Raw genomic sequence first — 14,656 nt, forward strand, 5'->3', positions numbered from 1 at the left:
GACTAAGGACCTCAGAGTCAATGATAACCTTATATCTCTCACTTTGGCATGCTAACACATGTTCTAGTTTACATTTCTAACACTCTGGTGCAATGCCTATTCACACATACACACACATTTATCTTATCCAATTACTGTGAGAGGAAGATATGGTTGACTGTAATGAATTATTCATGATTCAATAAAGATGCACCACAAAGGTTAGCGTGTTAATCTAGAGTCTGCTTCTCTGAATCCCTTTAAAAGATTATTTCTTGAATTCAGCAGAGATGATTGCCCGCCATAATTAAGTTGCTTTTTGCAGGGGTAGAATTGAGCCACCAATCTGTGAGTCGCTGTGATTAGACTTTAATTCTGGCTGCCCTTGTAGCGTCACATGGAATTGACTTGGCTCTCGTGAAACATTAAAACAAAGCGATTAAACCGGAGGAAAATGTCTGACACTGGGTCACCACAGTCAACACGTGCACATCATTTACATGTGCTATTTGTTTTATCTCCACTCCTAAGTCATTATAGGAAATTTAGAATCGATATTGTTTTCTGGTTGATGCAGCATCCTCTGTTGTCTATATTTTGTTGAGGTCAGTATTATATCTTACCCTGGAATAACCTTGGCTGTATCTTTTACGTGTCAAAGACAAAGATGCTGCAGGGCTCAAACATTCACACATTTTTATTCAGACTGACAGCGGAGCTCCTTTGGCAAATTCTCAAAGACATTTTGCAGTGTCAGTCAGAGGGAGTGATATGTAAAGATTCATCGCTCCATCCCTGAACTCAAAGTGTGTTAATGACAATGACAGTCGCTTTTAGGAAAAAAATGTTCTCCTACTCTTTAAGATTTAACTTCTGAGCTGAAATTAAACAGCTTAATTCCTGCAGCATAACTGAAAATGTACGAGTGCTTTTGCTGCACTTTCGCTGCACTCTCCCCTGTCCTCAAGCTCACATTCACTCCACTGTTAATCCCTCCGAGGGCAGAGATGATATGACACAGCCATTTGAGAGAAGCAGGTTTTTGGCACATGCCTTAATTCTACTATTAATAAAAAAAATAAAAAAATAAAAAAAGCAGCAGACTCCAGCTGCTGCAGTATAGAGTGGTCTAAATGTGAGTTAGGAGGCTCCTACAGCCACTTCAGATGTGACAGCTCTCTGTGGAATCAGAGGGAAATCAGTAGGAATCTGTGAAGGACCTATGAAGTAGCTCATCAGGGTCATCACAACCAGCAAATCCTGCCCTGGTTATTTTTTGGATGATTTGATGAGCAAAGCCAGGGCCATTACAGTGAAATCAACTCAAAGAAAAATAAACATATTTTACTTCATCCAAAACCGGAACACATTTTTGAAGCATTGAAAACTTTGAAGTTATAGTTCAACATATTGGGAAATACACTTCCTGCTGAAAGTTAGAGAAGATTTATATCTTATTGTATTATAAATACTGAAACCAGGGACAAACAGCTCGCCTGGCTCAGACTAAACTTTAAAAATGTGCCTTTCAGCACCTCGAAATTTCACAATGATGCAGTTTTTCTTCCGTCCGCTTCTTGTCAACAAAGTGCACATACATCTGTTTCCAGGTGAGACTGCTGCAAACTGCCTCACTGGCTGTGAGTTGGGCAATGATGTGTTGAGTTTTATTTGCTGCAAGTCTTTGTTACTCTTCTAAACATAATTTTAAAATTTCAATGTTTTTGGCATTATTGAAATCATAATTCTTAAAAACTAAATAAAAATGTTCTGAATTACCCTCTTCAGCTGACAGTGGAACAGCATGCTGAGCAGAAGGGAAAGAAGTGGCACTGTCTTTTTCCAGGCTCCTCAAGTTTCTCAGAAGACATCTTTCCCTTTTGCTTTCAAATGTACTGTTGACCTTTTAATTGTTATAGAGGTGTAGCCCAGATGTCAATGGCCAATTGACTGAAGTCATACTGCAACACTGTTTGTGTTGGGAAGTGAAGTCCAAAAACACAGCTACAAATACCACTTATTTCCACAGATGCCGCCAAAGAGAACAAATCAGAGATCTTCGAGATTGTTACTTTAATGTATTTAAAATGTGAACACATTTTTGTACGGAACTAATAAAAAACATTTTAGAATCAACATTTTATTTATATATATTTATTTGTATATATTTGTTCAGTATTTTAAGTGGTGGTGAAAGAAAATGTTCAAAGAGGTTGTATGTTTTTATAGGACCTTTAATGTACAAATGATGCACCCAGCTGGAATAAAAACTGAAGGGAGCAGGAAGATACTCATATTAACTCCAAGACAGCGGTAGCACTTATAAACTTCTAGTTTCATCTGTTTGGAGCCTTGTAAGCCTCTGGTGATTTTGAGAGCTGTATTCATATCATAGAAACCTTATTTTTGTTTAATGAGCAGGGACAGCTATGTTCTTTAAAGCCACTGAACACTAGCCTACTTTAGCTGACTACCAGTCATGCTGCTTTTGACCTGCACATCTTAACAGTCCTTCAAATATCCCTTGTTTCCCGTCTTTATACGAAGCTAAGCTAACTGCCACCTGGGTTTCTTCATACAAACATGAGAGTGGTATTGGTTTTCTCTTTAAACACATAGCAAGGAAGGAAATACAATTATAACCCATCTCTACTAGTCTGTGTGTCTAAAGCTGCACTGACCTTTACAACAGCTCCCTTATTCTGTCTCTTTTGGGACCTTTTTCCATTTCAGATAAGGGCTGTGCTTTTAATTTTACAGTTCAGAGTCAACATTTAAGACTTGAATTGTCTTTCCAACGAGGTGCAGAAATGAACAAAGTCAACAATTGAATTGTTTTCGCCTGCAGCTGTGTGGTCGCGTATAAAAGTGGTTGTAATGATTGAATAAGCAGACGCATCTCTCCTCTGGCGTTGCATACCGGCTCGCTCACATGAGACAGGAGGGCATTTAATCAGTGAACTACTGCCGCATGACTGGAGAGAATCAGGAAATGTACATTGATGTAGATAGAAGTAGGACGGATGGTGGAACAGAGCTTTGTCCTGTCTGAAGTGCTGATGTTTGTGACATTGAAAAGCTACTTAAATATTCATTACAGAAGCGATCCCCTATGCAATGAAGCGTAATGATACAATAATTGCATCTCAGGGGGGCACACCATGAATGATTATATGTAAGCAAGCAGATGTGCTTTGCTAAAGAGTTAAGGCTAATATGGGCAGAGATTACCTTTCATAAGATATTACTCAACAAAACCTATTAGGTTAGGTTAGGTAGTTACTTTATTAATCCCAGAGGGGACATTTTTTCGCTACAGCAGCATACAGAAGCAATAAGATAATAATAGAATAATAGAAAGCAATAAAATAGCAGTAAAATAGCAGTAAAAATATAAAATATAAAATGCACAGTATATACAGTACAGTATATATCTATATATATTATATACAAACAACCAAGAACACAGACAACAGTGTTATTGTTGTGTGATGGATTTTGCCAGAGGTGAGTTGTTGTACAGGTGTATTATGTTCACAGGCTCTTATTAAATCAGGAGAGTTAAACAATTGGAGGGAGCGAGAGATGGACAGACAGAGAGAGATGCTTTGATTGGAAGCTTGACCTACTTACAGGAGCTCTGACCAGAGATAAAAAAGCATAAGAGCAAACTACAAAAGAGACATCTGTCTTTAAATGCTTATGTCACCAGCAAAAAGCCATATAATTGGTTTAAAGAAACATAAAGGAGTGACGCCTCCACTGAACATTGAATTTAAAGGATATGTTGTCAGTGTTCTTCCTGAGGAAATTTAAATGTGGCTGAACTATTTATTAATTGGATTTTGCTATTTATTTTGAAGTGTTGCTGGTCTGAACACATGGATCACTGTTTGCCAGCATTAAACTGCTGTTCTTCTGCAGCAGTCTTTACAAAGACAGGTCACTGTGAATCATAGGAAGCAGTGTTATGTGGGGAAACATATTCCAGAGAAATAACCAAACCTATACCAGCACTGACAGTTCCCTTTTTACAATGCCCTTGGTCAAAAAAGGATAACACATTTTTATTACAGTCAGTCAGACTGCAGCGTAAATCCCTGCATTATGAAAACATGAAGTTTCCTGAATGAAAAACCTTCAAACTATGAATGAACATGCACATGAGTGAGTCAGTGGGTGAACTGCAGCATAATTAAAACATTCCAAGAGTGTGTGTGTGTGTGTGTGTGTGTGTGTGTGTGTGTGTGTGTGTGTGTGTGTGTGTGTGTGTGTGTGTGTGTGTGTGCCAGCATGCACACATCCCCTTGTGCACACTCTCATCTCTTGTGTTATTCGAGAGAGATCTGCTATTTTGAATCAACCTGTAGGCACAGAGAAAGGACGTCAGAAGCAAACAACGTGGCTGTCGGAAGCCGGCATTTCAACACAGTGACATTTCTCTGTAGACAAAATGAGACCACCTTTGGAGGAAGAGCACCCGGAAATGTCACCGGACATTTCATTGTTTATCTGTGCTTGACCTGTTGTAAGTGTTAATAACATGTGAATCATAATGAATGGAAATTTTAAATTGGATTATGTGGATGGATTATCTGGAAGTGTCCATAACAGTCCTTCATCTAAGCATTAAAAAATGCAATGTAAGCAGTAAACATTTTGTTAAAAAGAAAAAAGGTATATATATATATATATATATATATAGTTATATAAATAGGCTATAGGTCAGTTTTCTGTATAGCTGTGTCAAGATCATTAACATCAGTTTACCCACATTTAGTCACATTAACTCTCCTGTTGTCCTTGAGTCAAAATGACCCGCAGCTGTGTTCAACCAAGTTCTATTTTATTTTCATATTTTTTGGGATCATTGGTGACAAGGAGGCTGTGAGTGTTTCTTTAAAGAATGATCACCAATGATCCCAAAAATATAGAAATAAAATAGAACTTGGTTGAACACAGCTGCGGGTCATTTTGACCCGAGGACAACAGGAGGGTTAAACACCGGAGATTATTAGGGCACTTCGATTTAAAAAATAAAAGCGTGAAATGTATGTATTCAGCACATAAAGTGAAGTGCTACACCATCTGTAAACTGTTTCGTTTTTATTAAAATGATACCTAAAAGCTCCTATATTTTTTTAACATTATTAAAACTACATAAACACACCTATTTTCGTCGCAAAACATGTAGGCCAAAACTATTTACTTTGAAATTATAGCCGGAAGTACGCCGTTCCTATTCTGTCTGCCTTGACGTTGGTACATTGACCCAGTTTCATCAGTCTCTGGTTGGGTTTGAATTAGCGGCGCATGGGGAGTCCGTGCAGGAACACCGTGGAGCCCACAGTCTCTCGTGCCCAAGGACCTGCGCGCAGCACAATGCTGGACTGGACACCAAGTTTGCATCCACGCAATGAATCCTGCCAACGAAACCAGAGCCGAAAGAAGTGCAGAGCACTACCTCTTTGCAGTTGGCACCTACAAACTTCTCGCTTTTGCCATCGGGACCATCGGAGTATTCGGCTTTTGCAACAACGTTATTGTCATCATACTCTTCTGTAAATTCAAGAGACTCCGGACGCCCATTAATTTGTTACTGGTAAACATAAGTTTGAGCGATCTTCTGGTTTCTATCATCGGAATAAACTTTACCTTCGCTTCGTGCGTCAAAGGCGGATGGATTTGGAGCCAGACGACGTGCACCTGGGACGGCTTCAGCAACAGCTTATTTGGTGAGAGAAATAAAAGGAGCAAAATGTCCATTTATACTTGTGTGTATTTCATATTGACCGATATTGTCACAATAGTTATTGTTTTTACATAAAAAAAAAAAAAAAATTGCAAAACGAAATTATAAACAATCATAATAATTAACTGTTTGCCCCTATTGGTCGAAATTACTCCTTTACTACAGGGAAACATTGAAATTTGTAATTTCTGACTTCATTTAAAATATGTGAAAATGAGCTTGTAATGTATGTAGAATGTAATGATTAGCAGATTCACAATATAGACTTCTATATAAGACATGAAATAAGGATAATATGAAATATTTGTAAAATGCAGATATAAACTTTATATATATATATATATATATATATATATATATATATATATATATATATATAAATATATAAATTGTGACACTTTTTCTTGTTTGTTCTCGTGTACACTTACTTGCATAAAAACAGTTAACTCAGTCTCCCATCATGATGAGCTGCAGTAAAATCAAACGACCATGAAGGGCTTTATGTTGTGTACTTTTTTTCTGCGTTGATCAAACTGTGTCGTTTCTATAAAGTGCACATCTCCTGCCTCATGCAGAGGAATCTTTTGTCACCCCTTAGTGCGCCTTTTTGCTTTTGTGTTACTGTCTCACGGGCTGTCTATTTATTACCAGTTTAAGCTGCGTTGAGCAGTGAATTATGAATGAACACGGGGGTCACTCCGTTTCCCACCACTACTCTACAGCTCAGGAGGAGTGTGTGATAATGAGCTCATTGGAACACGCCTTCAAGCCTTTTGCTGCTTTATCAGCAAAGAGACTGACTGTTCTTCTGTCATCTTACTGTCCTTTAACTGACATTGTCTTCTTTGCACATGAACTAAAGAACACATTTGCCTGCCTCTAACCAGTGTAACACTGCATGTGGTTTGCATTGCAAATTCATCATGAGAAATCCACTTCAAAATGAAAAGTTGGTTTTATAGTTTATATTTTGTTTTATATTCCTTCATCATTCATGCAGTGACATTCAGAAAGAATGTGGTGTCCTGCTGTGTTGGCCTGCTCACAAACCTGCCAGATAATGGAGATTTCAGTTAAAGTCAATGCACCCGCCCCTCCCATTTCTCATTATTCACAGAACAGCACTACAGCTACAAAATCTTCTGTGACATTTTTACATGTGAAAACCCAAGGTCATAAATGAAGCCACAGCATGATTACACAGGAACAAACAGACGGCTCCGTACTGTATAGTTCCCTGCTGACTCTGATGGAAAACTGAAGTGTACAAAAAAATAAATCCCACAGCTCCACTTCTGTGTCCTCTAATCCTTTGTACGCAAACATGCCGTCATCTTTGTGTCTCATCATGTGTGGAGGTTGGTGATACACACACACGCACACACACACATGCACACACGCACACACATACACACATGCACACACGCACGCACACACACGCGTGCGTGCGGGCCACAGCGGCTGCAGCAATGAACCCTGGCATTCTGTCAATGTACGTCTTTTCCACTGAAACCCAACCTGAGGGGCTGCGGCTCAAACTCGGTGCATCCCCTGAAACAAGTCCCTGTGTTGTGTGTTCATCACCAGTGTGTCTGTTTACTAACACTTTTCCTGCGTCATGAATCAAGCGATTAATGAATTACAGACAGAGTTGTGAAGGGTGCTGGAGGATGTAACTGGAAATATATATAGGTTACTGGAGTGTGTGTGTGATGTGTATTGGCTGTAAAGATGCAGAATCAATTTTAGATACCGTACCATGAGTCTGGCTTGGATGACATATGATGGTGGCAACAAAAGGGCTGCACAATGTGAACATGAGAGCTACAACTGTGCACCATTAGAAGCAAACCACTTCGCTTTGTGTGAAACAGGCGGGCTGTCTGATGCAGATGCAGGTAGAGGTGTGTGTGTGTGTGTGGGGGGGGGGGCGTCAAGTCTGTTTCTGTGAGTTTTCAAGGCAACAAAAAGATTGGATGTGATGTTGAGCATGAAGATGTTGAAAATTATGTTTACAAAGAGGATAATGAAACTCAGTCCAACGAGACGCTGAGTAGCCACTGACCCAGATCCTGCAGCGAGCGCTCCGCATTACTCAGCGCGCTTTTCTCTCTCCCTCTGCTGCCAGGCATCGTCTCCATCATGACTCTGGCGGCCCTGGCTTATGAGCGCTACATCCGGGTGGTCCATGCCCAGGTGGTGGACTTCTCCTGGGCTTGGCGGGCCATAGCCCACATCTGGCTCTACTCCCTGGCCTGGACGGGGGCTCCTCTGCTTGGGTGGAACCGCTACACTTTGGAGATCCACCGACTGGGCTGCTCTCTGGACTGGACGTCCAAGGACCCCAATGATGCCTCCTTCATCCTCTTATTCCTCCTGGCGTGTTTCTTTGTGCCCGTCGGTGTCATGATCTACTGCTACGGAAACATTCTCTACACAGTGAAAATGGTAAGGAATGCAAATCTTTGTTTTTTTCTGTTGTGTTCACATATTCAATATATTATTAATGAGTTTGAGTAATAAACAGAATGAGCAACATGGGCTTGTGAATGGAGGGTTGCTGATTTAAACTGACAAAAATGTGTGAAGAAAACATTAAAAACTGATGAAGTTGCGCCTCCCTAAGAAAACATATGACTACTAAATTATTACAATCCCCACGAGAGCTGCTTATAATCTGATGTAAAAGAGGAAGTGTTACACATTATTATTTATCATTAAATCTCAATTTGACTCCTTTTTATTCAACAATTTTCAGATTTAAATTTTAATTAACATTTCAACTGCTCTCCAGTCACATACTTGACAGGTTTGCAGTGCTTTTGCTTCAGGCAAAATGTTTGCTGCTTTTACTCACACATCAACTGACACTTCAACTGTGTTTGTCTCTTCATCTTCACATGGCAGTTGAACTGCAAGCACTTACTATGTGAGTGACACATCAAATCATTTCAGGTATCAGGTGTTAATTTTTCAAAAACAACAGCTAATTCCAGATTTTTGAACAACACACACACACACACACACACACACACACACACACACACACACACACACACACACACACACACACATACACACAGCCTCCACTGTTTGCACCACACACACCAACTGCTTTCAGCACTTACATTTCAGTTCTGCTGACACTTCACCTGTCAATGACTCTCAGTTTAAAGGTATGAATTGGCACACATTTGTTTCAGGAGTTGAACTGACTTCCAGGTTCATTCATCACATCCAGAAGAACTTGTTCTGAACATTTCAACTACTTTCACCACTTCCACATCAACTGACATTTCATTTATGTTTGTTGCTTAATCTTCAATGACCATTCAACAGTTTGAACTTGGCTAATCTAAAAACAATTCTTGCAATTTGAGTACATGCATTGTACTCCTTAGACCTGCCTGACACACATACTTTATACAGTTTTGATGTTATGTACATAAAGTTGGTGAAATATTAGGTTTTATACACTTTTTATGAGCAAAATATATATGCAAGAGTATAATTCTCAATATATCAGCAGGACACCCTTTAAAGAAAATATCTACAAAATACGACAGCTCTATCTGTGAAGAAAAATATTTTGAGTTACTTTGTTCTGTTGAAGTCTCAGCAGGATATCTTCTTCCATAGATGCTGATCTTTTCACACTAGTAGCAAGACATTGATCAATTTTAATCTAGACTTTCTTTTTTTTTTTTTTAAACTTAAATGTCTTACTCAAAGGCAACAAGGGAACTTTTAGAGCTTCCAGAAACACGTGGTCACAGAGGAGATTAAACAGGTGAAGTACAACTGTACTTGCATGTGACACTTCAAATCCTTTCAGGTCTCACTGATTAGTTTCAGGACTTCCACTTAAGCTGACTTTCATCACCACTTCATCACATCCCCTGAACGAACAATTCATCTCATCACAGCCACCTGAGCCACACTTACAGCAGCTTACACTTACATTGACATTTTGTCCTCCTTCATGGTTCACACTCAACCAACTCTGAAAGTATAACTTCTTTCAGTTTTAACTACCATGTTGTCTTCGGTCCGCGTTTTTCGCCTACAACAATTACTTCAACTCAGTATTCAGTATTTCAACAGTTTCAAATGTTATATGGTAACTACCAATTTCAAACTCTATTATATTATTACTTTGGGCTAGAGTCTGGACAGATACAGATTCTTCTGGGTTTTCATTTTAATAAAACGAAACTCCTTCACCTTAAGTGGCCAAGCGCTGCCTTCCTCTCCTCTTTCATTACAGCCTCTATTATCATAACATTCTTCTGTGCTTTCAGGGCTTGTCCTGTACAGGGGAAGTCATCCGAAAGCAATTTTTTTTCTTGTGCCTGTACTGAGCCTCAGAAGTGCAGCCTCAAAGTGTCTCTCACGGTAATAAAGGTCAATTGAGCTAGCTGCGTGGATGAGAATTAAGCATTTGTGTTAATGAGTCCAGTGAGACCGCTGCAGATCTTCCTCCGCCTGCGGTGGAAGAAATGAGGGAATCTGTTTTGGTCTGCATTCATCTTTGTCTGTTTGTACCACTGAGCATATGGTCGCTCAAGTGTTGGAACGGGATAGTGTGTAAGCAACTGAGAAAAACACCAACTCGATTCAAATCAAATGACCCAGATGTCAGTCTGCGCCACAATATCCTTCCTTAAATATGCACAACCTTGTAGGAAGTGTGAGCACTCGGAGGCCCCACCCCACATCCCCTCGAGCTTGAGCACCACAAAACTCCCCGAAAACCTCAGAAGCCTGGGCGAGGACTCATCACACATCACAGCATTTCAGGAAAATCTTCAAAGAGAAGCACTCCGAACTCTGCAGAGTATTTTTCCTTTGCTTTGCCAGAGCCAGAAAATCTCATCGAGGATTTTGGAAGACGCAGAGAACAATAGAACATTAACACTAAAATATAATTGTGGCTTCATAAGATATTGAACATACATTAGAAAAAAAACAATCTTGTGAATTCATGAATAAAAATAGATGCTTTCAGTGATTCAATCTGCTGCTGTATTCTCTCTTGAGGGAGTCTAGAGAAGTAACCACACTCTTTATCTTCTCTTCACTTTAGCTGATCTGCAGTGTCAGTCACCCTATCTGTTATTGAGTCATTACCATATGTTTTCCATGAGCTGACAGCTATTACCAAGATGTTATGATCCAATGAAGGGGAGAAAAACTTGACTATTTTTCTATCACTTACCTGTCTAAATAAAAACCCGTCCACAGCAACTTGTGACTCTGTGGATCAAGTACACAGTCTAGTCTCAACATAAGATTACTAATTACCAAACTGACATCCAGCCAAGAGACACGGAGGTAAGATGATCACTCCGGATCACAGTCATCGTGAGTGACAGCCGAAGCAGATTTAATTTGATTGGAGAGCTGGACCGGGCGCCCAGCCAATCACAATCCTAACGACGGGCAGCCATTTAGCAGGTTGTGCGGCATCTTAGCATCAGGGGCCAAGCAAGTAACAGGCAAAGACTGTCAGACTTGCAGCATCTTGGTATCAGATTAAAACGCATTGAAAAACTTCTCTTTGGTCCTACTTTTAATAATCTCCCATTGGTCCAACCTGGGGACTGAACTGTTAGATCACAAACTTTAATCAGATCCAGCAACCTTCTGGCCACCAGCCTGTTTAATTTTAGATCAATATCCCCCTCATGATAGCATCTCGCTCTCTCCTGTTTCTTTCAGCTGCACTCTATACAGGACCTCCAGACGGTTCAGATCATCAAGATCCTGCGGTACGAGAAGAAGGTCGCCATGATGTTTCTCCTGATGATATCCTGCTTCCTGGTGTGTTGGACACCCTACGCCATCGTGTCCATGATGGAGGCCTTTGGTAGGAAGAACATGGTCTCTCCCACGGTGGCCATAATCCCCTCGTTCTTTGCCAAGTCGAGCACCGCGTACAACCCCCTCATCTACGTGTTCATGAGCAGAAAGGTTTGCTATCACAACACGTTGTCTTTTTTTTATGTGTGTGGAAAATAAACTCTAATTCTGACTAAACTTTAAGACCCACAAATAACATGCACTTCTCCAACACAGATTTTATTGCTTTGTACCCTGTTGGGGTGTAAGGTTCAGCCATCACTCTGGAATCCAGGTCAGGATGCCTTCAAGAAGACATTATATGTTTTTTTTTTGGAGATTTCTGAATAGCCACTTCCTGTGTATGGTCAGCTAATTTTTCCCCTCCAGTGACCACAGCTGAACCCAGAATTGAATGTGGACAAACAAGGAAAATCAATGACATTTCTATTAGGGGTGATGGTTCGTTTTTATTTTGTTCTGCTTCAGTTTTCAAAAGTAGTTTTATTTTTGAAGGGATATTTTTACATAAAATGTTGCACAACTCAAAGGATGTATGTATTCTTTTTTCTGAAGTGTTTTATTGTGTGTGTAGGAGTGAAATTATCACTTATACTAACCATAATTTGCTGGCTTAGAGGCTGATATCTTGTGTGTTTGACAGACGAAACTAGAAAAGGATGCTGTTTCATCCCTGCGTTAAATACCACCCTCTTACCTCTCCCCTCTGCTTCTCTTCCTCCTCCATCGTCTACACAGTTCCGGCGCTGTTTGCTGCAGCTGCTCTGCTCGCGGCTCTCTTGGCTACAGTGCACCCTCAAAGAGCGCCCCCTGGCTCCGGTACAGCGCCCCATTCGACCAATCGTCGTGTCCGGCGTGTGCAGCAGCAGGGACCGCCCCAAAAAGAGGGTGACCTTCAACTCCTCCTCCATCGTCTTCATCATCACCAGCGATGAGCTCCAACACATGGACGTGAGCTCCAGGTTGGGAGAGTCCAGGAAGGTTAATGTCATTCAAGTGAGGCCATTGTGATCCACAAGAACTGGACTTCCCACCCCACCACTCAGTATGCCTTAGGACCTAACATGCAACTCCAAGCCAAAGTAACCCTGTCTGACCTCTCAGGATGCTTCTGTGTCTGCATACAGTTACAGACTTGTTACTACTTCATGTAAATATCCAACTGTCATCCCTGAAATCTCAACTAAACCTATTTGAGTAGTATGAGAGTGTGACATCCTCATCTAACATCAGCTGTGGTGATATAAGTACTTAATGATGTAGATAACAACTAGTAGTATGTTCCTCACACTTATTTGTCCAATATGCCATCCAGTATATGTGACAGCTGTAGGACTGTGTTGAGTATTTAGAGGCCGGTTTCGGACATGAGTTTGGATCGACATGTGATAGCAAATTTCTTTTGGTTGGTACCCAACTGCAAGTGTGTAAAAATGGTAAATAAGCCTTTGCTTCTTAGCCATAAACCATAATGCACAAACTGACATTATTGTGTATGGATTCAATAAGTAGATATTATTTTAAGCTACCTCGCTTGTGTACCTTATCTCATTTCAATCTAAATATCCAGTGCGACGAGAGCAGTCGCTGTGAAATGACATTTGGTGGACTTATATGTACGAGGACGACAGGAGTGGAATTAGATAGAGGAGATGAGACTTCAGTAAGCTCCATGAGACGCTCCTTTCATAACCTCCTGAGCTGTCACCTATGAATAGACTTGATGAATGGATTTCCATTGCTGTTAAAACCGTTTTCACTATGGATGTGTGTGTGAGCGAGAAAGTGGTCTTTGTTTTCCCTTTTGTTAGTTAAAAAAAAAATTAAATAAACGGCTGGACATTATGGAAAATCACTTGTTTGGTATATGCCAAGAGTTAAGCGAGGTCCGTATTTCAAATACATGTATGAATGTACAGTCAGGAAATGGTTTGCTAAGCTAAGCATAGCATAAAGTCTGAAGGCAGAACCTATGCAGTGTTCCAAATGGCGTACTGACTTGCTCACTATTTTGAAAATTTGAGTGCATAAGTGTGTTCGCACTGACAAGTATGGAAACATCCAGTGCATTACAAGTACCCAGATGATGTACTCACACTGACAGCTTCTGTCCAGCAGCAGTATGGTAGTAGTAAAAAATAAAAACACTTTGTGTGGTGTTTTGCAACAGCTGTAGCCTCCTTAGCTGCCATAATTTGAAAACACTTTAGGGTCGGTGGTCCCTCCGTTTCTACTATGTAGAAATGGGGACTGTTTAATGTGGAAAGTTTCCAGCATTTCACACCAAATTTTTGAGTACACTGTTTTGATGTGTTTATTGTGTGTGTTAAACAGAGGGGGAAAAACATGTTCAATTCTGGGTAAAATAATTAAAACAGGTAGAGATGTTGGCAGGTGATGCATTCAAATGGTAGTTATTTAAGTGCAGAAAGGCAGTGTGCAATTTGTGACAACACTATCCTGTCAAAATAAAAAATATAACATAAGTAAGTATACTAACATGTAAGAACACAATATGTGAGTGTACTCAGGGAAGTGCATCATTTGGAACACAGACCAAGTCTAGCTCTGCTCATACGGGAAATTAAATTCACATAAACAGTATGTCCCACAGGTTTAACACAAGCAGAAGCCACTGGGGCCAAAAAAGAGACCATGTGCCAAAAACTGCAATCCCTCCAAATTCCCACTTGAGGCAGGCTCCAGAAGTGACATTTTAACAACTTTACAGCATTAGTAAACATGCTTACTTTATGCTCATATCCTGGATTTGCCAGGAGTTGGGTAGGCAGGATCAGGTATTGCTAAGATGAGGAGGCCAGACACCCAGAACTGTGTGGCTCAAAGATACATCTATTTTTAGCTATGCAGTCTTGGTTTAACACCCCCATCGTGAAAAACAACATGTTTTGTGTCTCCGAGCAAAGAAAAAAGAAAACAAAAAATCCTCAAAACCCCTCATTTGCACTCGTGCTTTATACATACTACCAGCCCAGCAGCAAAGAGGTGACAGACACGGTTAGCAAGTAAAGTTGTTGAACGTAGTGGAGCATTTCACAACTG

At 40.3% G+C, this 14,656-nt stretch overlaps 1 protein-coding gene across 1 annotated transcript; it reads left to right on the top strand.

Annotated features, from left to right (window-relative positions):
- Nucleotides 1-5,291: 5,291 nt before the first annotated feature.
- On the top strand, nt 5,292-14,605 carry opn3 (opsin 3). The gene is made up of 4 exons (XM_069145226.1): nt 5,292-5,714; nt 7,860-8,179; nt 11,453-11,704; nt 12,332-14,605. The coding sequence occupies exons 1-4, from the start codon at nt 5,396-5,398 to the stop codon at nt 12,602-12,604; spliced, it is 1,164 nt and encodes a 387-aa protein (XP_069001327.1). The 5' UTR covers nt 5,292-5,395; the 3' UTR covers nt 12,605-14,605.
- Nucleotides 14,606-14,656: the final 51 nt, after the last annotated feature.

The sequence above is a fragment of the Embiotoca jacksoni genome, unplaced genomic scaffold (genome assembly GCF_022577435.1).
Source record: "Embiotoca jacksoni isolate LCO1_2020_lvr unplaced genomic scaffold, fEmbJac1.0.p SCAF_12, whole genome shotgun sequence".
Lineage (NCBI taxonomy): Eukaryota > Metazoa > Chordata > Actinopteri > Embiotocidae > Embiotoca > Embiotoca jacksoni.

Excerpts from the sequence above, each read along its gene's own strand:
- opn3 (XM_069145226.1), top strand. The coding sequence starts at position 5,396 with ATGAATCCTGCCAACGAAACCAGAGCCGAAAGAAGTGCAGAGCACTAC. Across the intron at positions 8,180-11,452 it reads TTCTCTACACAGTGAAAATG|CTGCACTCTATACAGGACCT; the intron begins GTAAGGAATGCA and ends TGTTTCTTTCAG. Across the intron at positions 11,705-12,331 it reads ACGTGTTCATGAGCAGAAAG|TTCCGGCGCTGTTTGCTGCA; the intron begins GTTTGCTATCAC and ends TCGTCTACACAG.